The sequence below is a fragment of the Primulina tabacum genome, chromosome 2 (genome assembly GCF_025594145.1).
Source record: "Primulina tabacum isolate GXHZ01 chromosome 2, ASM2559414v2, whole genome shotgun sequence".
Lineage (NCBI taxonomy): Eukaryota > Viridiplantae > Streptophyta > Magnoliopsida > Lamiales > Gesneriaceae > Primulina > Primulina tabacum.
In genome coordinates this window covers 53,137,980-53,162,531 of record NC_134551.1, presented here as the reverse complement: position 1 = coordinate 53,162,531, position 24,552 = coordinate 53,137,980, and the positions used below count along the sequence as shown (strand labels likewise).

The following is a 24,552-nucleotide window of genomic DNA, read 5'->3' as shown; positions in this document are numbered from 1 at the left end:
ATATCGTATCAGTTATATCGTAAAATTTAAAAAATAGAGTGCAAATTTCATTACAACAAAAAATAATGATAAATTCATTCATCTTCAGTTTATTTTAAATTTCATTAATTAATAGAATGGAAAGTACTAAATTCATTTCTCCTCAATTTATTTTAAATTTCATTAATTAATTATAGATGAAAAACATGGAAAACAAAATAAAAATAAAAATGGAGTGTGTAAATTCACATTAATTAATAGATTGGAAAAGACTAAAATTCATTTCTCTTCAATTTATTTTAAATTTCATTAATTAATATATGAAAAACATGGAACAAAAAAAAAAATGAAGTGTGTAAATTCACAAAAACTTAACAAAATTAAAAATAGAGTGTGGTAAATTAACATTAATTAATAGATTGAAAAAGACTAAAATTCATTTCTCTTCAATTTATTTTAAATTTCATTAGTTAATAGATGAAAAACATGGAAACCAAAAAAAAATTAAAAATGGAGTGTGTAAATTCACAAAAAATAAAAAAATCACATTAATTAATAGATGGTAAAAGACTAAAATTCATTTATCTTCAATTTAAATTTCATTAATTAATAGATGAAAAACAAAGAAACAAAAAAAAATTAAAAATGGAGTGTGTAAATTCACAAAAAAATAAAAAAAACTAAACATGTATTAATTATTATTATTAAATGAATGTAAGGAGATGGATGTAAATTCACAATTCACGTTCATATATAAACATGTATTAATGATTATTATTAAATAAATGTAAGTACATTGATATAAATTCACAATTCACATTCATGTATTTATTCAGATATAGATTATCAGAAGGAGAGTGGTGTAAGTGGGAGGAAGAAATTAAATTTGACCATCAATTTTCAATCATAAACATGAATCTCAAGTTGACCGTCTCTTCGACTATAGTCTCCAGCGAAGGCTTTCCGGGACCGGCACCTGGACAATGTGTATCTCAACTGATCAAAGCCTTCCATATCGTCCAAATTCACTTTTATTCGCCGCCGGACAATTCTCGTCATCCCTCACAGTCTTCACATCCTCACCAAACTCCGGCAAGACCTTGGAGGCAGGCATTCCACCGGCGGCGTTGGCATTCGACGCCAAGAACAGCGGCCCCATGTCAGCTGACGTCACCGCCGATTTCAGCCGCTTCATTGGCAAAAGCACGTAAACTTCGTTCATTTCCAGTTCTTCATCGGCTTTCAGCGCCGAAATCCTCTTTCCTGTATGAAGTGATGCCGTGCTAACAAGGAAAAGTTGGGTACCTGGAGCATGAGTTCCGCCGCTTTCACGGGCTCGTAGAAACACTGGATTTCTCCGCCGGGGAAAATAACCTTGGTTGTTCCCGTGGCGGAAGTTTTGGCCCCTTGGGCGGACAGAGTACAGCCCATTTCAAACAAAGTTGAGGAAAATGAGAAGATGTTGAACGGTCTCGAAAGAAAGGTTGATTTTTGTATAGAGGACAAAATGGAGGGGACAGGTGTGGAGTCCGCGTCAGCCAAACGAGCGTATCCGATGAAACAAGCAGCACAACTTGTCTCCCATCAACAACATAAGGAAAAGAAAAAAAATAATAATACCTTTGATGATAAATTTTATCTAATTAAAAGTTTATGGGGATCTTGTTTCTTTTATCTTTTTATTAATTTTTTTGAGGTTATTCAATATTTTATCCAAAATATTATTTAATTAATTAGAAAAATAAAATGTCTTAATTTTGTGAGCAGTTTTTTTTTTATAGAATAAGTTAATCAAATAAATATATATTAAATTAATTAAAATCAGGATAGCAATTGCAATTTTGAAATGATCATATCAACATAGTTATTTTAATGTATCCTATCTTCTATATTTTAAAAAATACTCTCTCTTTAGGATATATTAGACATAGTATAGATGTTAGTATTATGATACTTTTATTAGATCTCGGGTCATCATGGATGACCCGAGATATTATATGAATAGTCCAAATCAGAGTAAATTTGCAGGAAGAATTTATCAGAAACTGGGCAGGTGAATGCCTGTGACATTTTCTCCTCGAGTTATCAGAGGCCCAGACTTTCACACAAGCTCTCGGGATACTTTCTACCCGGATTATCTCGAAAATAGTACTTGTACTGGAGTGCATTAATATGAGACAACTTATGCTTGACAATTATTATTGTCAGAACCACAGAAATTGAGGTGTCAAAAAAATTGTCAGAAGTTGGATATAGACATCCATCTTACTCTAAGCAGTAAATGCTATAATATCATACCGAGTTATCCCTCTTGTTTAGAGTTTACTCGAGCTTAATACCTTGAACCATGTTAGCCTTACGTTGAGGCTATTCATTTGTACGATGAGGCCTTCCTTTTTGTATAGATAAATATTTATTATTCTTTGATAATTGTAAATAAAGTTTTTAAAAAATATGTATCATACATGTAATTATCACAAATTTTGTGTGAAATGGTCTCATCAATCAAATTTGTGAGAAAGATATCATATTTGGGTCACTAATAAAAAAATATCATTTTTTAAGCATTAATTATTATTATAAATATGGATATTGTTGACTATCTTGAATCGTATCACAATAGACTTACAATGCAATAATTACGAGGGTTACTTCGATTTCATATTGGAAATATTCTCACTGCTACTCCAACATCATCCAAACTTATGGTATTTTATCTATCTACATATGACCCATGTAACTATTTATTTATTAAAAATAGCAGCAAATGTTAAATTTAGATTTTTGTTGAAAAATATATTTAAAATGTGTGTATTGAATATTTGAATGTTGAAAATAAGAGTTATAAATATTGAAAATTAGTGTGTGATGATGTAGGTAATTATGTATTTTATTTTTGGATTATTTGTAAAGATTTCCTATAAATAGATCTCTCATTTGTGAAGAAAATCACAATTGAGTAGAGAGAAAAATATTATAAAGTGTGTAGTTTAGTAAATTTTGAGAGTTTGAGATTTTTACTTTTTACCATAAATTTTTACTTTTTCACAACACGTTATCAGCACGAAGCTCTAAAAGTCCTTCATATTTTTCCAAGCTCCAAATAGAAGAAAAAGGTAACAAAAGTAATAATATTTATTTTACTGTTATTTATTTATTGTGTATATATTTAATATATAATATAATATTATTAGAAATAATAAAAATAACTTTTTCAAAAACTTGTTATAAATCCTGGGAGGATGTTAAGACGACATCCCACACTCCCGGTAAGGGATACGACAAGTATAAAAGCCTATAAGGTTTTTAAACAAAATAACTTACGACACCTCATTATAATAATGTGATATGATATACATAATTATTTAAACATGATTAATATTATAGTCACCATATTATTACCATAAAATTATACAAATACATACATTTATTTTTTGTACACCAACGGTCATAAACAGTAACAAAACGGCTAGTTTTTACCCTATAAATATCATCTCACAAACACATTCAATCACTCCAACTTTCTCTTCTTCTCTAAAAATTATTCTTCATCAAATTTTTCGAAGAAAAAAGAAGATGACTTTCTCAAAGTTATTTTTAATTATTTTGGTTATCATACTCACGAGTCTTTTATTTATCGAAGAATATCCTCCTCGTGTGTTTTCTTTATTTTTACAAATACTTGTACTTGTTGTTTATCCATTACTTTGTATTGCAATATTCATTAACTAATAAATGCATCGTAATTTTTTTTTAGTACCACCATGTCAAACTTGGCAAAACTCGAATTCATTGCTCTTGATATCACGGAAAAAAATTATATGCCATGGACTCTCGATGTATAAATGCATCTTGAGTCATTGGGTCTAAATGAGACCATAAAAGAAATGGCATATCGACATCACAAGAAAAGACAAAAGCCATGATATTTTTGCGTTGGCATCCCATGGCTTTGTGGAAGGGATTAAAAGAAAGATTCGAACAAATGAATTTAGTGAGAAATCATCAGGCACGACCCACTGGTTCAACGGCATTTCCTGAAGTAAATGTCGTAAGCAAAAATGAATTTAAATCTGGAAACCAAAATCAAAGTTATAAACAAGATTTTGGTCGAGGACGAAATCGAGGTCGTGGTCGTGGACGCGGTCGTGGACGCGGTCGTGGTTTTGAAAATAATCGAGATAGTTACTTTTATAACTCATCTCAAAAGAACGTCCCAAACCATCCACATAAAAGGCATCATGAAAATATGAGTGTTAATGAGAATCAGTCAAAAAGATATGAAAGTTCTTGTTTCAGATATGGTACTCCAGGACATTGGTCCCGTATTTGTCGAGCCCCTGAGCATCTTTGTAAACTTTATAAAGAATCATTAAATGGGAAAGAAAAGGAGACCAACTTCACTGAACAAAGTGAACCTTTGAGTGATTCAACTCATTTTGATGCTGGAGATTTTCTGATTGATTTCTCAGACAATGATCAGTTTGCTGGTGGAATAAATATGTAAAATATTTTATGTACCCATATGATAATGTTTTATTGTGTGCTATATTTTTGCATTTTATTGTCAGTAGTTTTATTTCATTGCATATATTTTTTGATGTTGAAATATGGAAAATACTATGAGCAAAGCTGAAGTTTGCATACCCGATAGTGGTACAACGCACACTATCCTCCGAGATAAAAGATATTTCTTGGAACTAAAACCAACAAAAACAAGGGTGAATACAATATCAGGTCCTGTAGACTTGATTAAAGAATGTGGTAAAACACAATTTTTGTTACCTAATGGTACAAAATTTTTTATCAATGATGCTTTATATTCACCACAATCGAAAAGAAATTTGTTGAGTTTTAATGATATATATTCCCATGGGTATGATACTCAAACAATAAATGAAGGGAATGAGAAATATATGTGTCTTATCACATATAAATCAGGAAAGAAATATGTGATTGAAAAACTACCAATGCTCCCTACTGGATTGCATTATACACACATAAGTCCCATTGAATCAAACATGGTAGTTGATAATTCTTCAATATTAACCAATTGGCATTACCGATTGAGACATCCTGGTTCAAAAATGATGCGAAGAATTATAGAAAATACACATGGTCATCCGCTGAAAGACCAGAAGATCTTTCAGAATAATAAGTTTCAATGTAAAGCATGTTCTCTTGGAAAACTTATTATAAGACCATCACCAGCCAAATTCCAAACTGAATCACCAATGTTTCTTGAACGTATTCAGGGTGATATTTGTGGACCAATCCATCCACCATGTGGACCATTCAGATACTTTATGGTATTGATTGATGCCTCCAGCAGATGGTCACATGTATGTTTATTGTCAACTCGAAATGTTGCATTTGCAAGATTACTTGCTCAAATAATAAATTGAGGAATCAATTTCCCGATTATACAATCAAGAAATTAGACTTGATAATGCTGGTGAATTTACTTCCCAAACTTTCAATGATTATTGTATGTCTATGGGAATCATTGTGAGCATCCTGTTGCTCATGTACATACACAGAATGGATTGGCTGAATCATTGATTAAACGTCTGCAAATGATTGCTAGACCAATGATTATGAAAACAAAGCTCTCTATTTCTATATGGGGACATGCAATTTTACACGCTGCTTCATTAATTCGCATCAGACCAAGTGCATATCATAAATACTCCCCATTGCAGCTTGCATTTGGTAAAGAACCAGACATTTCTCATCTGAGAATTTTTGGATGTATGGTGTATGTGTCTATTGCACCACCGCAACGAAAGAAAATGGGACCTCAAAGAAAGGTTGGAATTTATATCGGTTATGATAGTCCATCAATCAATCATTCGATATCTTGAACCTCAGACAGGCGACGTGTTCACAGCACGTTTTGCTGATTGTCATTTTAATGAGGAAATCTTCCCAATGTTAGGGGGAGAAACAGAAACATACCGAAAAAGAAATTACATGGCATGTATCATCGTTGTTACATTTGGATCCAAGAACAAAACAATGTGAAAAAGATGTACAACAAATTGTACACTTGCAAAGAATAGCCAATCAAATACCAGATGCATTTGCTGACACAAAAGGGGTAACTAAATCATATATACATGCTGCAAATGCCCCTGCTCGAATTGAAATTCCAAAGAAACAAATTGAAGATACTCATGATGTCATTAAACGCCTGAAGCGTGGAAGGCCAGTCGGTTCCAAGGATAAAAATTCTCGAAAAAAAAAATTTATAGAGAAACACGATGATCACAAAATAAAAAATTATGTTCTTGAAGAAACACATGATGATCACAAAATAGAGAATGGTGTTCCTGAAAAAACACATGATGATGAAAATATTCTGTCAGAACCACAAACTGACGAGAATCATGAAATCTCTATCAATTACATTAATACTGGAAAAATATGGAACCGAAAAGATATAGAAGAAATTGATGATATATTTTCTTATAATGTGGCAATCGACATCATAAATGATAATGAAGATCATGAACCAAAATCTTTTGGTGAATGTAAAAATCGGCAGGATTGGATAAAATGGAAAGAAGCCATCCAGGTTGAATTGGATTCGCTAAATAAACGTAATGTTTTTGGACCTATAGTCCTTACACCTGAAGGTGTAAAACATGTTGGATACAAATGGGTTTTTATTCGAAAGCGAAATGAGAAAAATGAAATAGTGAGATATAAAGCTCGACTTGTTGCACAAGGTTTTTTTCAAAGGTCTGGAATTGATTATGAAGAAACGTATTCTCCTGTGATGGATGCAATTACGTTTCGGTATTTGATTAGCTTGGCGGTATCTGAAAATTTAGAAATGCGTCTTATGGATGTTGTTACAGCTTACTTATATGGATCACTTGATAGTAATATATATATGAAAATCTCTGAAGGATTTAAGGTGCCTCAAGCACAAAGTTCAAAACCCAGGGAATGTTATTATGTGAAATTACAAAGATCATTATATGGGTTAAAGCAATCAGGTCGAATGTGGTATAATCGACTAAGTGATCACTTGATGAAAAAGGGATATGTAAATAATTCAATATGCCCTTGTGTTTTCATTAAGAAAACAACATCCGGATGCGTAATTATTGCTGTATATGTTGATGATTTAAACATCATTGGAACGAATAAGGAAATTCAAGAAGTTGTGTCATACTTGAAGGAAGAATTTGAAATGAAGGATCTTGGAAAAACCAAGTATTGTCTGGGTTTACAAATTGAACAAAAAGAATGTGGAATGTTTGTTCACCAGACAAATTATACAGAAAAGATCCTTAAACGTTTTAATATGGATAAAGCAAATCCTTTAAGTACTCCAATGATTGTTAGATCATTAAACATAGAAAAAGGATCCATTCCGACCATGTGAAGATGATGAAGCTATTCTTGGTCCAGAAGTACCATATCTAAGTGCTATCGGTGCCCTTATGTATTTTACAAATTGTACGAGGCCCGATATATCTTTTGCCGTAAATTTGTTGGCAAGATTTAGCACATATCCAACAAAGAGACACTTGAACGGAATTAAACATATATTCCGTTATCTACGAGGAACGACAGACTTGGGACTTTTATATTCAAAAGATACTAATCCAAGTATAATTGGTTATGCTGATGCTGGATACTTATCTGATCCACACAAGGCACGTTCCCAAACTGGATATGTATTTACTCGTGGAGGCACTGCAATTTATTGGCGTTCACAGAAACAAACGCTCGTAACAACTTCATCAAATCATGCCGAGATTATTGCACTACATGATGCAAGTCGTGAATGTGTGTGGTTAAAATCAACGACCCAACTTATCCAAATCTCATGCGGATTATCATTCGACGAGAAGCCTGTGATACTATAAGAAGATAATGCTGCATGTGTTGCTCAAATGAAAGAAGGATACATAAAAAGCGACAGAACTAAACATATTCCTCCTAAGTTCTTCGCATTCACCAAGAAGCTTGAGAAGAATAAATGTATTGATGTTCGTCACATTCAATCAAGTGAAAATTCATCAGATCTCTTCACAAAGGCGCTTCCTACGTCAATATTAAGAAATCATATATATAATATTGGGATGCGCAATCTACGAAATTTGTGAAGAATTGTCGTGTTAACATGAGGGGAGTTTACGTGACTGCACTCTTTTTCCCTTGCTATGGTTTTTATCCCAATGGGTTTTTCCTAGTAAGATTTTTAACGAGGCAGTATAAAAACACGTAATGAAGACAATCATTATGATCATCATCACAAGGGGGAGTGTTGAAAAATATATTTAAAATGTGTGTATTGAATATTTGAATGTTGAATATTTGAATGTTGAAAATAAGAGTTGTAAATATTGAAAATTAGTGTGTGATGATGTAGGTAATGATGTATTTTATTTTGGATTATTTGTAAAGATTTCCTATAAATAGATCTCTCATTTGTGAAGAAAATCACAATTGAGTAGAGAGAAAAATATTATAAAGTGTGTAGTTTAGTAAATTTTGAGAGTTTGAGATTTTTACTTTTTACCATAAATTTTTACTTTTTCACAACAATTTTAATATATCTGATTTAGTGAAAATTTTGATTGAAATAATAAATTTCAAATAAAACATGTAAAATGTTTTACGATGGATATATTTCAAATCTACCTTGAACTAAGTGATATTATTAAGACATGGGTCCTTTATTCGTAATTTCCTAGAATTAAGGGTCATTTATGTTATTTAATCTCAATTCGTTACGCTTTCCGCCCCACAATCAAGGTGTAGCTTAGCTACTGTACTCGGAAGTTCTCGAATCACATTCAATGGCCGTCTCGCACTCACCACTTCCACTTCATCTTGACACCACCGAAACCCTCTTCAATTCTACTTCCTTTTTCATTCAGCCCACTTATTTACTTCCAATAGTTCTGTCTTCTGCTTATTCGAGGAAGCTTAAACCCCGTAATATTTCACTTTCTCCCAAGTTTTTGAGGCCCTCAGTCAAAGGTAGGTGGTTTTCTCAATTTATGGGATTATGTTCAATCTGTGATTGATCTTACTGAATGCTAGGCCAACCCAGTAGTTGGAGCACGAGTGTCATGGGGACCGAGGGTGGAGATTAATAATTTTCGAGTTGAATTCTTTTTAAAAAAACGTAAATTAAAACTGGATGTTTTTAACTTGGTTGAGCGCGGACCAGCCCAGCATCTATCTTGGTCCGCTCAGTAATTGAATGGTGAAGGAGTCTCCGGTTTATTATCGTATTGTAAATTAGCCACCTTTAGTTTTCTGTTAAATCATTGATTGTTTGAGTTTCTTGATGCAGCATTAGTCACTCTTATATGTAGAATAACTTTTGTGGTTGCTCGTGTTTTGCAAATTGATGACTGCACTTTGTTATTACTCCACGTATGCAAAGTTGCAGCTCGATTTCTCTGATTATTTGCCGCTTTACTCTTCTTTTTATAACGAATAATAAATATTGAGTATGTTGTGTAGTTCGTGAAAGCACACAAGTTGTTTGATTAGCCATAACAGGGTAAGTTTAGAACTTAATTTGACTTCAACAAAATAGGAATCGTTAAGAGTGGTTCAAGTATGCCGAGTATGCAATAATGCCATATAAATAAATAAAAACATTGGATAACCGTTGGCTAACGGAATAACAAGACTTGGATAAGTAATAGCTAAAGCATAGATCATAGTTCCTTCCTGAGTTACAGGAGAGTCCGCTGGGAAAAAAGTTTTGTAGTTGTTTCACGAAGTCTGACATGTGATCTCTTCCATGTTATTGTGTTGCCGTTCAGGGATTTCAATGCGACCATATCTGATACAATAATTATCTTGCTTCCTTGATGTGTAAAGTCTGGCCACACTCGACTAAAATTTGATATTCTCTTTCAGTAAAGTCGAAACCAGAGGAATCTGAAGCCAGTATTGAAGCAAATACCTTTACCGAGTTCAAGCAGTTGCTCCTGCCTGTTATAGATCGTAACCCTTACCTCTCTGAGGGTACAAAGCAGGTTTTTTTATTTGTTCGTGTTTCACTAGCTAGCAGGGGTTTTAACACATTTACTGTTATAGTGCCTGGGGTTTTTACTCCCCTTTATGCTAGTGAGGTGCTATGACACTATTTCTTAGATGCATTTCTTGGATTCAGTTGGAATTGGAAAACATCACTTGTTGGTTTTTAACAAATAAAAATGAGTATTCTATCGGCTGTTTATTTGCCATGCAGATGCCATTAGTTATACATTGTAACATGTTTCATGCTTCCTATTGAGATGACAACCTTAGTCTTTCTTACTCAGTTTGATGTTTTTCTAGTTAATTTAACAACCAGAAATCTTTTACCGTTGACAACGGATAAATACCTGAAAATTTACCTGTTCACCACTATGTTTTTTGGTTCCCAGCTGGAAAACTTTGATTGTTAAATTGCTCTATGTTGCGGACTACAAATCATGATAGTATTAGCTGTTTACAAAGTTAATAATGGATTTTCAATTTTGTTTTTCTTTCAGATTTTACATTCTTATTTCATTATTGTTTGATAGGCCGCAGCTACCACTGCTGCTTTGGCAAAGAAATATGGGGCTGAGATTACAGTCATAGGTATAAACTTCATTCTTCCTCCATATTTTTATATTCTAATTTCGTCGGAGCCTGAGCTAGAGGAGTAAAACTTGCCATTATACACTAAGATTCTAGAAATCTAGAGCTCTATGTACTTTGCAGTTATTGATGAAAAGGAGAAAGAATCGCTCTCAGAACACGATACTCAGCTGGCCAGCATTAGATGGCATTTATCTGAAGGTGGGTTCGTGCACGAATAATTTTATCTAGAAATGTATGTCGGAAAATTGTTCTGTATGATTCAACTCATGATCACTAAATGGATTTCGACGGTAATTATTTCCTTGATGCTCGTGGTCGTTAATATGAAATCTGCGGCTGCCAATTTTACTGTTATTCTGATCGTCTTGCACTCACGATTTTGTACGAACTATGCTGGGAAGCACATTGTTGCATAAAGTGAATTTTAAGACGGACATCACGAAAACAGATGCTCGAGCTATTTCCCTTGCAGCTATCAAAAACTACATTTTTGGAGCCTGTTCTTGATTGTATGCACAGGCGGCTACAAAGAATTCAAGCTGTTGGAGCGACTTGGGGAAGGGAACAAGCCAACGGCTATTCTTGGAGAGGTTGCTGATGAGATGAACATGGATCTTGTTGTTATGAGCATGGAGCCCATCCATTCCAAGCATATAGATGCAAACTTGTTGGCCGAGTTCATTCCTTGCCCTGTGTTACTTTTGCCACTATGATCAACGAGGGTACAGTCGCTTCACTCGAAAGCATTCCCATTATTGACTTTAAAGTCCCGTTGAACTCACGTGATTTAACTACAAAACATTATCTGCCGTAGAAATATTTCATTGTAACATGGAAAACTGGTTGTTGTGAAAGAAGCTGTGTTATGTTTATTTACTTTAAGCCAATTGATGAACTTTTCAAGAGTAAATACCCTATCGAATCAGTTCCTTTCTTTTCAACGGCTTGTACACAAGTGACTCGAACCCCAAAACTTGGGAATATAAGTTCTTGGATATGAACTGCGTGAGAGAACGTATAAAGTGGCTGATCCAGAAAATGGAGCAAGTGACGGCGATTTTATCTGTATCAAGAAGAGGGAAGAGGGATGCTCGAACTAAAAATTTTGAAATCTATTTATCCTTTAATGTGTATACGTCACAAACTAAAGGGGGCAGCCATAAAAGTCAAACGCGGTACAACCAAAATTTAAGTAAAATTATAATATATTTCTCTTGAAAAAACGTATTCGTGAAAAATGTTACTAAAATTGCTTTCTAAGTTTTAACTTTTATTATAAATGATTAAGACGGAGTTATACGTGTATCAACAGTTAATATCACTATTATTAACAAATAATGGATTTTCTTGTCTCCTTATTGTGCATATCTACCACGCGTAGAAGTATTGATTGGTGTCAAAAATTTCAACCAAGAAAATAACGATAACATGAACAACAGAAGTACGCAAAGACACCAAAAATTCGATCGCCTTACTATCATTGATCACCGTGGTGTAGTTGCCGCCATGAGGCGCTCCTGCTCGGTAAGAGAGTGGCGGAAGTGGCAACGGTGACCATACGGGCAGATGTCGCCTGTGAGCACCATTCGGCAAACCTCAGTTTTGTATCGTGGATGCCTGATCACTGGCCTCAACTCGTTGATTCCATGGGCGAATTGGCAGTTCTCCCCGTACGGACAGGCGCCAGTCTCCTGCCACTTGTTACACAGCTCGGTTTTGGACATGCCTTGGTCGTACACTTCGAATTCCAGTGCTTCTTCTTCCTTTTTTGACAATGGTACATACACTCTTTGCTGCTCCAGAGAAACACCATGGCAGGTTATATATAAGACATGAGATAAAAATCATGTGCAGCATAATTAAACCCACTAAAGGAAACGAGCAGATATATATGGTTCCTAAAAACAGAGAGAGAGAGAGAGAGAGAGAGAGAGAGAGAGAGAGAGAGAGAGAGAGAGAGAGAGAGAGAGAGAGAGAGAGGCGAATAAAACTAGAGATGGAGCAGACTCACCGATTCTGGAATAGATTGAGTCGCTGCTTTTTGGCGAGTTGTCTCCGTGCTGGGGCGATTTATCTTCAGAAAACCACTAGAACGCACAGAAATGCTCTTTGGAAGAGCCACTCTTTCTGTATTCTTCCGCTCGACACGATTACGTTCAGAACGAGCTTGTGGAGAGGCAATGTGAGAAGCACGCGGAGATGCAGAGGGAGAAGCGATGTTGAGGCGGTTGAATTCACAGAGAAAGCGATCGCAAGAGAAGAGCACAATTACACGGTTGGTGAGATCGGCGTTGGAGAGGCGGAGAGCATCATTTTCAAGACGGAGTGCGTCAGCCTCAGCGACGGAATCATGAATCTGAGCAACGCAGAGTGTGTAACGGTTGTAAAGCTGCTGGTACTCGAGACTGCTGCCGGAACTGAAGCCTCGCCTATCGGAAATGTCGTCGCTGTCGAAAGAGGCAGTTTCGGAAGTAGAATTAGGAGAGCAGTTCTGAAATAGCGCGGAATAGGACGCATTAGAGTTCAAGCAGGTTGGCGACAAAGGCAAAACAAACGGATTGCACCTCGAGAAATGCATCGACGCCGCGACACCTGAGGAGGCCGCGGATGACTTTTCGTCGTCGGCGGCGAAAGCATTGTATGCACAACTCTTCTTCTGCATGTCTACAACAATTCTGTTGGTAAAACCCCAATTTGAGAGGGAAATCATGGAAAGGCGGGAGTATATATATAGTAAGCATTTGAAAGAAATTATCAGATGCATCAGAGTATAGGAGAACGCTTAGAACAATCACAACCGTTAAACCGTTTACATCAGGACCTTGATCGATCATCATAGTGAGAACAAAATATAATTGCTTTAAGTAGAAGCATTTAATCAAAAATAGCTCGGCATAGGCACCACTTGCAGTGTCGAGCCGGACTGGAATTTTAAACTCTAAATTTTTTTAATATTTTAAATTGATCTACTCGGACTAATATCATATTATTCAAAATTATACAAAATTTACATATATATTTTTTTTAAAAAAAATTTGGACCAGCCTGGATAAGCAAACATGTGGCTCCGCCTCTGACCCCTTGTCTCGTGACATATGACGAGGAAAGAATATGAATGTTGTAGTGTAATTACTTATTATGCCTATGTTTGATTTATGATTTGATTGTTGTACGACAATTCATACTTATCTAATCAACCACAACAAAGAGTAACACGACAAATTGAATATTTCTTTATAATATTGCATGCATTAGAAAGCTAGGTAACGACTGATGTGGGATGGGGGTTGTTGCAAATTAACGTTGCATGCACGTATGGGAAGGTGAAGGAGGCGTTGTCAAACAAGAGAGGTTGGTATAATATTGTTAGTTAACAAATAATGATTTCTTAAGCATCTCAAGCAAAAACCCAACCCTTTAATCGTATCATCTACACTTACTATTATCGCTTCTTTGCCACAAATCTAACTAATTTCAATTGTTATATTCATAAACTTTTCAAATTCTACCATACATTTATTCTACATGTTATATCAAATTCTAACAATAGTAGGGGATAGATTGGATTAATTTCATCTGTTAAAAAAAGTTGAATTTAGATCAAACAAGGATTTGATGGGTTTATTATTTGTAATAGATTTACATTATAGAAGGCATGGGTTACTTGTCATCTCATGTTAGTTAATATAATATATATCGACCCAACATTGTCGTTCCGGATTTTAGTTTGGGTCGACAAAAAGAACAGATGGAGCCCTACCCTTTTTATATTATATTTCAACCAATATTGTAACAACAAAGTTCTACCAAAATATTAGTCATATACGATGAACTACTTAATTCTTTGATATTTTTCTCTTATTGGAGAGGTTTGAACACCGAATATCGATCGAAGTTTGATTCAATATGGAAACGATGACTAACATTCACAAATTTTGCGATCTGCCTTAGTTTGGAATAAAATCCAACTTATATTTTTGACACGGAGATATAATCATGAATGTTGACGGACATGTAATCTTGATACTAGATAGGTTACAAGTCATTGACATAATAAATTTGTTTTTACAACCAAGTAAAAAACCTAAATATGTAATTTCGTGGTAAAAAAAATACTCTAGTAATAAAGAATACTCAAAAAAGTTTATGATAAGTAAAATCATATTTAATATTGGTAAAAACTTGTGTGAGACGGTCTCACGGATCGTATTTTGTGATACAGATATCTTATTTGGGTTATTCATGAAAAAGTATTATTTTTTATGCTAAGAGTATTACTTTTTATTGTGAATATCGGTTGGATTGACTCGTCTCACAGATAAAGAATCCGTAAAGTTCTAAAATTTTTGCAAAAGGCTTGGCGAATATGAAGTAAGTTCTAGCGAAACCTGTGAGGCACTTGTGGCTATCGTACGTTGCCATTGTTTAAATAGACTTTGTTCGACACATTAAACCCCGTACACGATAATTATTTAATTATATACAATAGAAAAAATTGTTTTTTTATATACAGATTTAATTAGTAAAAACAATATTTTAGCTTACCAGTTGATCACGATGGCAACACAAATGTATTCGATAAAATCGGTTTAAATTAATTAAATTGGAGTCTCATCAATCTAGACTACACGTACTGATAAATTCTCCGGGTGAAATACCAAAAAAATTATATATGTGTGATTTTGACTGTTTGACGATAAAGATTTATATTTTTTATATTTACAATATACTTTATTTAATTTCTATGTTTGATGATGATTGTGAACAAAATAATTTTAAAGAATATATATGAGATTGGATTTAAATATTTGAATTACTACAGATAATAACTTAAAAATATTTTAAAATTATGATAGATTGTTTAATAATTGAAATTTTGGCTAAAATAATAATTTTATTTAAAATAAATTGAAAGCAGAAACTCAAAAGCCACATTTTCTTACTTTTTTTGTAAGATAAAATTAACACATTGATTAAAATCTTTATAGTTGAATATATTTTTTTATAATAACTCCTTTATATATGTTATTATTTTAATTGAGCTGGAACTTATTATGGAAATCATTTACATATGGAAACTCGATGTAATCGATTATGTTTGGGATTATTTTCTCTTGATATATTAATTTTGGTACATATTTACATATCCGAGTGAAATTTTAAAGAAGTCTCTCTTAGATTAATATAAATATATACTAATCGTTGATCTATACAAGATATAGTACGTGGACGGATTGACTCGATTTATATTTTGAAAAAATATATATTTTTGTGACGAACGAGAGCTTCCGTTGATGAAAATGAAGGAAAGTCATGTGCAGGTTACTTAATTAATTATGGTACCCCATGCAATTCAAGGGAAGACACCATAGATTTATAAATTTCAAGGATCAGCCTGTTCTCGAACTCACTTCTCGAATAACGCACGGGGGCGTCGCGAGCTTTAGGGATTCTCTTCTCGCCGAACACGTTCCCAGAATTCGGCGTGTTGGAACTGTCGGCCAATCTCAGCATCATGTTCACGTAGGCGTTCTTCAGTCTCAGCCATAATTTGAACGGGGAAACGAGCTTGATCAGGCGCAGTTTTGGGGCGATTCTGATCTTCCACGAGCGCTTCGATCCGAGTCGCACGATCTTCAAGCTTCGTTTCGATGGTGATAATCGATTGTATCCCCTTCTTCTTCGTTGTTTCTTTCCATCGAATGAGACTATTTCCATAGCTATATGAATTTTAATATTGTGTTTGGAGATCAAAAGGTGAAGTTTGCAGCTATTTATACTGGAGAAGGCGCAACATTACGTTCTAGGGTAGGGGGCCGGGGGTGTTTTAGTATGATAAAATCTCACATTTCAATTTATTTATTTATTTTTTAAAAAAATATCAATTACCAATCAAAATTACCTATTTTAATTCAGTTCGATTAATTATATTTAAAATTAGAAATTTGGTTCAGTTAACCTAAAAAACTTGGTTTACCCAGTTCCATTGGTAAACAAATTAACCGAATGCCATTAATGCAAAACGAACATGTTATTTATAAGAAGAAAAATAACGATGATCTTGTTTTTAGTGTCTACTTACCCCTTATTGTCTTTATGTTGACTTCCTATCACGCCGCCCTACCTTTTCCATTAGTTAGAAATTTGGTTAAGTTAACCTAAAAATTTTGGTTTACTCAATTCGATTAGTTACCAAATTAACCGAATACTCATCCCTATATGCTACTACTAAAGAAATATTGTCATCCACTGTTGTATAATAAAATTATGGCAAAAACTTGTATGAAACGATCTCACAGGTCGTATTTTGTGAGACGTATCTCTTATTTGGATCATCCACGAATAAATATTACTTTTTATGCCAAAAGTATTACTTTTTATTGTATTGACTCGTCTCACAGATAAAGATTCGTGAGACCGTCTCATAAGAGACCTACTCTAAAATTATATATATATTTCAAAAGTATTTATAAATTTTTTAATTAATTTGTTCCAAACAAGGAACCATATTCATCAGATAATTTTCAAGGTATTATTGTGTCCTTTGTTCAAGAGTTGGAGTAACGCATGGCTACCGTATTTAAGCATATAAAATAAATGGTAGGTATCAATAAATAAATTAAACAGATATTAAAAGGAGAAAAAAATTATTCTATTGCATTAATGGAGTTGTCCCTCCACCAATGCGATTGTCGCCCACTATAAGTCAGAGGTCGTACCATCAGCTATGATGGTGGGACGTTGAAACCTAGGGAAGCTTCACGTTCAATAGGCAATAGCTATTAGCTGTCGAGGAAGTTAAATGTGAATCAATGAAGAAAAATAATATCAAATGCTGATCTCAAAAAAATAAAATTTAATTGAATTTATACAATTTTTTTTCAAATACATAATTATTCCGATTTTGTTAAGAAATTAATTTTCACAAAATATAAAAAAATGGGGCACAATTAACAAATATGAAATTAAACAGTCATTATTAGAGATGTGATTTTATCATTATATAAAGTGATTAACCGAGTAATTGTTTGTATAAAATATCATATATTAATATTTAATAAATAGGCATGGAATGCAAAAGACGACACGCTTCAAAATTATATTTTGCCAAATTAAAAGTTCGAAAACCAATGCGTGGCCAATATTCACTTGTAGCCAATAGGCTAATTAATACGTTACGTAAATGCTTTGCTAACTTATTAAAATATTTAAAAACATTTTTAAAATGTTAGATAACACATCATGTGGTCTGCAATGTTTGATCTAAACTTTTTAAATCAAACCACATATAAAATGTTAGATCCTCAATATTGGCGAATTGATGTATATAATTGAAATTAAATTTCTACTTTTTTAAAAAAAGAGATTAAATTTCTACTTTTTAAAAAAAGAAATTATTATTTTTTTTTAAAAAAAGAAATTATATTTCTCTGTCTAAAGTTATGCAATTTTTTATATCATATATTCATTCAGCTTTTATATTTCCATTCTCAATTTGATTAAGCATATATATTCTTGGAAACTTGTAAGGTTCAATGTATTATTTTTGGAAGGCTGCTGCGATATTGCTTCCAATAAATTGAGTGGACGAGGACATGCACTTATATACGAATACTCGTATATGTTCCAACACTCACCAAATATTCGATGAACTATCTTCTTCCAGATTCAGTGTCGATTTCAATCTCCGTCCCAGAGGGCTGCTCATTGTTTGCATTTGCTGGCAAATCCTTTAGCGCTTGAACAGGTGTATGTGTCTTCCAACCTGCAAGCGATTCAAGGAATGAGAAAAGGTCTGCATCATATATACTGAAATAGTTTTCAGGCGACTTATGCATTAATTTTATAAAACAGTGTCCTAAAAGAACAAACGAGCTCTAGAAAAGGAGAAGATACCATTGACATGATATGGAGGGGGGAAGAACTGTAGATAACAAAATATGGTCACTACAAAACCTGCAGCCGAAAATTTCTATTAAAGACATGAAGCTCAAAGTTGATGTATATTATCTGGGGCAGGGGCGGATCCATGATTTCGTGTGCGGATAATGTGTAATTGATTTTGGGATCTGGAATATAACAGACAAACCTAGTAGACCTCCTGCAAACACATCTTGCCAGTGATGCCAATAGTCATCCACACGAGAAATGCCTACTAGAGATGCAACGAATAGAGGCAGAAGAACCAGACAGAGTTTTGAAATGTGACCGCTTCTATCAAACACCTTTATCTTCCCAGATAAATACAGGGACAAGAATCCCAGCCCAGAAAAAGACCCTAAAAGATCAATTCAAAGTCCCATAAAATCGATTTTATAACCCACATGTTAGAATAACCAGTTAAAAATCTTAGACAAAAGGCTCCGGTTAGTGAAAAAAATCTAGAACTAGCAAAAGTATCTAGTCTTAAAAAACATGTAAAAGCATCTGACAGATTATCCTGCTTACTAGAAGTATGCCCACTGGGGAAACTCTTATGCCCTTCCCTTATAACACGTTCATCACCATGGCAAACCACATTTCCCCATCGATCATAAGCCTGAAAAAGTTCTCAATGCTACTTTAGGCAGAGAAAGGTGTATATGAATCAAAATTTAAAATGCTATATAAGTAGAAGTGTTCAAGAATCAAGACTTAAATACCACCTACATCCTTTCCATCTGGAAAACATCGCCAGAAAAAGTCAGGCCGTGGGCGTCCAACCGCATTTTTTATAGCATCAGTAAGGACCGCCGTTATGAGGATGGAAAATAGAAGGCCTGAACAAACACAACACAGATATTAATAAGTGGCCAACCTAAAATCCAGCAGTCCTGAATATAGATCTAACAGTTTAGTTATAAAAGCTAAATGGGTGTAATTTTTTTTAAAAAAAAAACACAATATAGATGGTAATATGCAATAAGATCTAGCATCACTATACCTAGAGTGGCATGATGAAGATCGTACACGTCTCTTCGACGAAAATAGAAGAACAGAAACACCACAATCGGCAACAGGATAGAATATATCTAGGGAATACATAAGAAAATCAACATACAAAGCCTGACGTATCGATCTGGTCTAGAAGTGGATAAGTTTGAGTTACTCGAGTAATCTAGGAGAAATATTTAACGTACAGGCACAGTCCATGTCGGCACAGTATTGCTCTTCAATGGATACCTGAGATCAGACATCATATCTTCCCCAACAAACCGACAGAAAGGATTTATCAATTTTAGAACAACCAAAATCACCCCGAGCAGGATTAGTATCAGCCAGTCGTGCCTGTGAGTCTTTGCCATGGCGATTCCATAAGACTGGAGAGTCTGTGTTCCGATCTGGGTGTCGCGTCCCTCATTTAACCCTTTAGAAAATAAATGAAGATGCACTCAAGAGAACAAGAATGCAATTAGGTGGTTTCATATTTTAAGATAATAGTTCAGAAATCAGAACCCAAAGCAACAAGATCTGCCAATTATCATTATCGAAAATGAAAATTCTGACTGAACATGATAGCCATCAGATTGCAGCCTAAAGGCCATATTTTGTTAAAGATGAAGGCCATTTCTACATGCTGCAAATTTCAGATCATGGAGCTTGTTCTTATTCAAGCTCCATAGAACATCAAAAGGGAAACTTGACATGAACTGACATCAGTGGAGATATAACTCACTATAACCAGGAAAGAAAGTTTACATACTCCAGGCATCTCCTCAGTAAAGCACATTGAAGTTTTTTGGCACTTAAAGCTTCACAATTTATGCTTAAATTCAAAGGAAACTGGGGGTAATAAACGACCAAACTTCTTACAGAATTTTTTATTTTTTATTTTACTTATTTAATATCCAAAGCCTAAAAAACTTATTTATAATAAATTATCGGCACATACTAATCATCCATGAAATCGCCTTCACATCTAAATGCCACAGAATTTTTTGATTTTATCTAATATCTTCTGACTCTTATACCAGACAGTTCGTGAATTGTAACAAAAAGGGAATGGCACTATGAAAACCAATCACCAGTGTGTGCAGAAGTATCAAGCCACTGATTAGGACAATCTAAAATTGATCACAACGAATATTCTTTAATTTCAGGCTAAGATCATTAATTCAAATTAGTCGCGGAAAAAAAACGGTGAAATAGTTTATAAAAATTAGACTCACTAGGAACATTTACTCTCCATCTCCATAAATGGATACATGTGTATATAATCTCTTTCCCTCGACATTGTATATTAGTACTCCAAGCATCAAGGGAATTTCAAGACAAACTACCGAAACTAGCAAGAATAGCCCTAGCAAACTAAACCTTAGATGACCATTACTCCATAAAAAAACAAACACCAATCAAATTTCATTACCCAAACCAACACCATCAATCCCATAAGGAACGAAAAACTCCAGTTCCACAAAATATCGCACGCTTAAGAATTAGAAAATGGATAAAAACGTAAAATTGATGATACGTACAGACCTGGGACCGACGAAAACATCTCAAATCCTTGAAACAAAGATAGATAATGGAAATGCTTGTGCACTGCAACTGTTGATCATACACATTCGGAAGTACGAGAATGATTAAGTTTGGAATGCATCGGTACATTTAGAAAATTTTCGGTAGAAAGAAGTAGAGCCTTGCTTTTGCGCGTAAAAGTAGGGAATATTAGGAAGTTTCCTAAAGTGAAAACACTTTGTTTCTCACTACTATCAGCTGAGTCAAATATGTGAAACGTTCTCCCGAATTTTTACAGGTAAAATGATTCAATTCTATCGATATTTACAATCAAAAGTAATGCTCTTAGCATAAAAAGTAATATTTTGTTATAGATGACTCAAATAAGATATCTGTTTCACAAAATACGACCCGTGAGACTGTCTCACAAGTTTTGTCAATCTTCTCCCAAGTTTTTGTCAATCTTCTTCATTAGTCGGTTCGAAATTTGCAAAAATAAATTATTTAAGGTTTAAATTAAATAAATTTAGTGAAACATCTATATTTTTGTTTACTTTTTTTATCATCAATTTTTTTCTGGTAAAGGTTCACGAACAATATCATAAGAGCAAGAGCTCACGAATTTTCAATCATCAAATTACATAGAGCAAAAGTTGGAACTTGAACTAATATTTTTCGAAAACTTGTACGTTCACAAGGAAATAAACTAAATTGTGATCGTCGAGATTGGGTTTTATGGTAGTTTGAATCAATTTCTCGACAACGAACATAAAATGTTGTTGTTCTTTAACATATAATCTTTCTAATCTTCTTGTTATAGCTTTTTACATAAAGCTAACAGTTGGATTGTGCTAAAATTTAGACAACATATTCAGGATGTTGTGAGGCACATTCTGAACGATGAAGATCAGATTTTGATCTTTTAATCGAATAGAATAGATTCTGGACAATTGGTTTTTGGGTAAGATGTTTCTAATTATGTTGTCATGTAAAAATGGTGATATATTGACAGTGATTTGTGATTGTGTATTAGTTGGATTGGTTGTAGACCGATTGCAATGTATTTATGCATTATGGTTTGAGATTATTTTGGTGGACTACGGTCCCATGGTTTTTATTCTTCACAATGGAGAGGTTTTTCATGTTAAAAGTTTGTTCTTGGCTAGTTTTTATTTTGCTTTGAATATTCTTGGTGGGATTTTTTGTTGTTCTATTTGATATTGTTTCATGTGTAGTTTTCACAAAAGATAGAGATAATTTGTTTCACTATGTTATTGATTTATCTATGTTTTTCTTGCCATTATTTTATATTATTTTTGTAAATTTGTCTAAGATATCACGAGAATTTAAAGGTGTTCTAGAATATTTTTAAATATATAGGATTTTGTATATTGTGTTCATTCCAAATGTTATATCCATATTATTTATATATTTATCAAGTAAAAAGAATATCAAAGTTAATACCCCTCGCTTTTGTAAGCATGATTCGTGTAATACGTAAGCAGATTCATAACATAGTTATTGTGAAAACCCGAATCGATTTTGTCTTGCATTATTCCATGCATTTTGAATAAATATGCAGAAGATGTTCCATTCATTTAATCACCATCATTTTAAGTTGAATTGGTCAGTTGTAACAGCACAATAAAAAGGATTAAAGGCCATTTCACCCATTGTTCAGCGGTCTTAAAATACAAGCACTCAACATTCAAAATTCGACCCATCATTCTTCCTTCATTTTTTGAAGATAATAATCAAGTAAGTGACTTTTGTATTAAGTTTGCACACTTATATTACTTTTAAGTGGGCTTAAAATTTTTATAAAAATTCAATTACATATGATTTCGAAAATTCAATCAGCATGACATATCCGTTTCTATTTGATATGTTATCTTTGAAATGTGTTTGTTACTTGCTACTAATTAATAATATTTGAAGTATGTTTGAATTATTTGAAATGCATTGTAATGAGTCAAGTTAGAAGTGGCAAAGAAAATTTCGATGTTTGATTTGATATGTTACTGATGCGGTGGGATATAATAACCGTTTATTTGGCATCGTCCTTTAGAGGAGTAATATATAGGAAACTGATCAATAGACCATGGAAAAACGAGATGATTTTCAGTGCAATGTTCGTATTTTATTTGTATTGGATTCAACATGCTTGTTATTGAAATAATGATAATTTATTTGTATATGTATCCTTGATAAGTTTTATGCAGGCTCGGTCCTCATTAACTAAGTATTCATCCAAATACTCACCTCTTACTTCCTCCCCTCATATAAGGACAAAGAACAAATTGATGAAGAAGAACAAGAATACTTCTGGGAATGGTGAATATGTCAAGTTATAATAAGATCAATCATGTTAATTCGTTTTATTATTTTTACGTTTCCGCATTCCGTTCAAGTTTTGTAAAGACAATGATTATGTAATACATTGGCTTTTGGCTATTTTATGTACTACATGGCTTGTTGTTATAAGATTTTAAATTGTTAAATAACGCCGATGACACGCCTCGGTTTCGGAGCGTAAATTTAAGTGGTATCAGATACCTCTTGTCTCACATTATAAAATTTAAAGTTTGAAAATGAGTTTATAATGGGCTTACAATGAACTTCTATAGCAACTTGGATAATCATTTTCGTAAAGCGAGGAAGAATATGAAGTAGTTACTATAAGAGCCCATTGTACACTCACACAGGTGCGGGCGCGGGCCCGAGATCGGGACGTGACAGAATGGTATCAGTGCCGGTCACGGGCAAGGAACACCGGGAAATAAGTGCTATGCGGAGCAAAATGCTACGTGCATGGGAGCCACCTCTTGAACCTGCGAGACAAATTGCTACATGACGGGAGCCACCTCTTGAACTTATAGGAGCCACCTCTAGATTCTCGACGCTGATAGATCGAGGGATCAGGTCGCGACGAGGACGTCGCGTTCGGAAGGAGGGGTGATTGTGATACATCTTGTCCCACATTGTAAAAATTAAAAATTTAAAATGGGTTTATAATTGGCTTACAATGCATTTCTATAACAATTTGGGTTAATCATTTTAGTAAATCGAGAACGAATATGAATTAGTTGCTACAAGGGCCCATCGTGCAGTCACACAGACTCGAGTCCGGGCTCGGAACGTGACAGTTATTCTAAACTTTATTACGTTTTCTACGGGAACATGCATGTTTCTTTAATCTCGGGCATGAAAACAAAAGAGAACACCTACTAATTAAAATAGAAGATCTAAACTTATAATGGATTCGTCGTGACCATAATGGTAAACTTAATATCCAAAAAAAAAGTTGATATTGGATTCTTGTTATTTGAAGAAAGACAAAAACTATTATCTAATCGTCAGTTTGTGAGACCAATATTTAACTTGATCCGATTCATGAAAAATATTATTTTTAATGTCGAAAGTACTATATAAGTATGAAGCATGTTGATTCATCTAATGAATAAAGATACGTATAACGGTCCGAAAACCTAATGTTATAAATTAATTTAATCAAACCCGGAA

At 33.8% G+C, this 24,552-nt stretch overlaps 3 protein-coding genes across 5 annotated transcripts; 1 reads left to right on the top strand and 2 right to left on the bottom strand.

Annotated features, from left to right (window-relative positions):
- The first annotated feature begins 8,733 nt into the window (after positions 1-8,733).
- Positions 8,734-11,465, top strand: LOC142536944 (uncharacterized). 2 transcript variants are annotated; one of them, XM_075642408.1, is made up of 5 exons: positions 8,734-8,982; positions 9,880-9,998; positions 10,533-10,590; positions 10,714-10,791; positions 11,113-11,465. In XM_075642408.1, the coding sequence occupies exons 1-5, from the start codon at positions 8,799-8,801 to the stop codon at positions 11,304-11,306; spliced, it is 633 nt and encodes a 210-aa protein (XP_075498523.1). In that variant the 5' UTR covers positions 8,734-8,798; the 3' UTR covers positions 11,307-11,465. The 2 variants fall into 2 exon arrangements, with proteins under 2 accessions (XP_075498523.1, XP_075498524.1); XM_075642409.1 differs by lacking the exon at positions 10,714-10,791.
- Positions 11,466-11,844: 379 nt separating this feature from the next.
- Positions 11,845-13,266, bottom strand: LOC142538074 (zinc finger CCCH domain-containing protein 14-like). Its single transcript, XM_075643518.1, has 2 exons — positions 12,605-13,266; positions 11,845-12,386 (listed from the first exon to the last, which is right to left on the bottom strand). The coding sequence occupies exons 1-2, from the start codon at positions 13,253-13,255 to the stop codon at positions 12,078-12,080; spliced, it is 960 nt and encodes a 319-aa protein (XP_075499633.1). The 5' UTR covers positions 13,256-13,266; the 3' UTR covers positions 11,845-12,077.
- A 4,003-nt stretch (positions 13,267-17,269) lies between these two features.
- LOC142536942 (putative lipid phosphate phosphatase 3, chloroplastic) lies at positions 17,270-21,283 on the bottom strand. 2 transcript variants are annotated; one of them, XM_075642407.1, is made up of 9 exons: positions 21,052-21,283; positions 19,713-19,939; positions 19,517-19,604; positions 19,243-19,352; positions 19,042-19,132; positions 18,683-18,871; positions 18,490-18,549; positions 18,231-18,358; positions 17,270-17,350 (listed from the first exon to the last, which is right to left on the bottom strand). In XM_075642407.1, the coding sequence occupies exons 1-8, from the start codon at positions 21,068-21,070 to the stop codon at positions 18,246-18,248; spliced, it is 897 nt and encodes a 298-aa protein (XP_075498522.1). In that variant the 5' UTR covers positions 21,071-21,283; the 3' UTR covers positions 17,270-17,350; positions 18,231-18,245. The 2 variants fall into 2 exon arrangements, with proteins under 2 accessions (XP_075498522.1, XP_075498521.1); XM_075642406.1 differs by lacking the exon at positions 17,270-17,350 and having other exon boundaries at positions 18,053-18,358.
- Between the last annotated feature and the right edge of the window lie 3,269 nt (positions 21,284-24,552).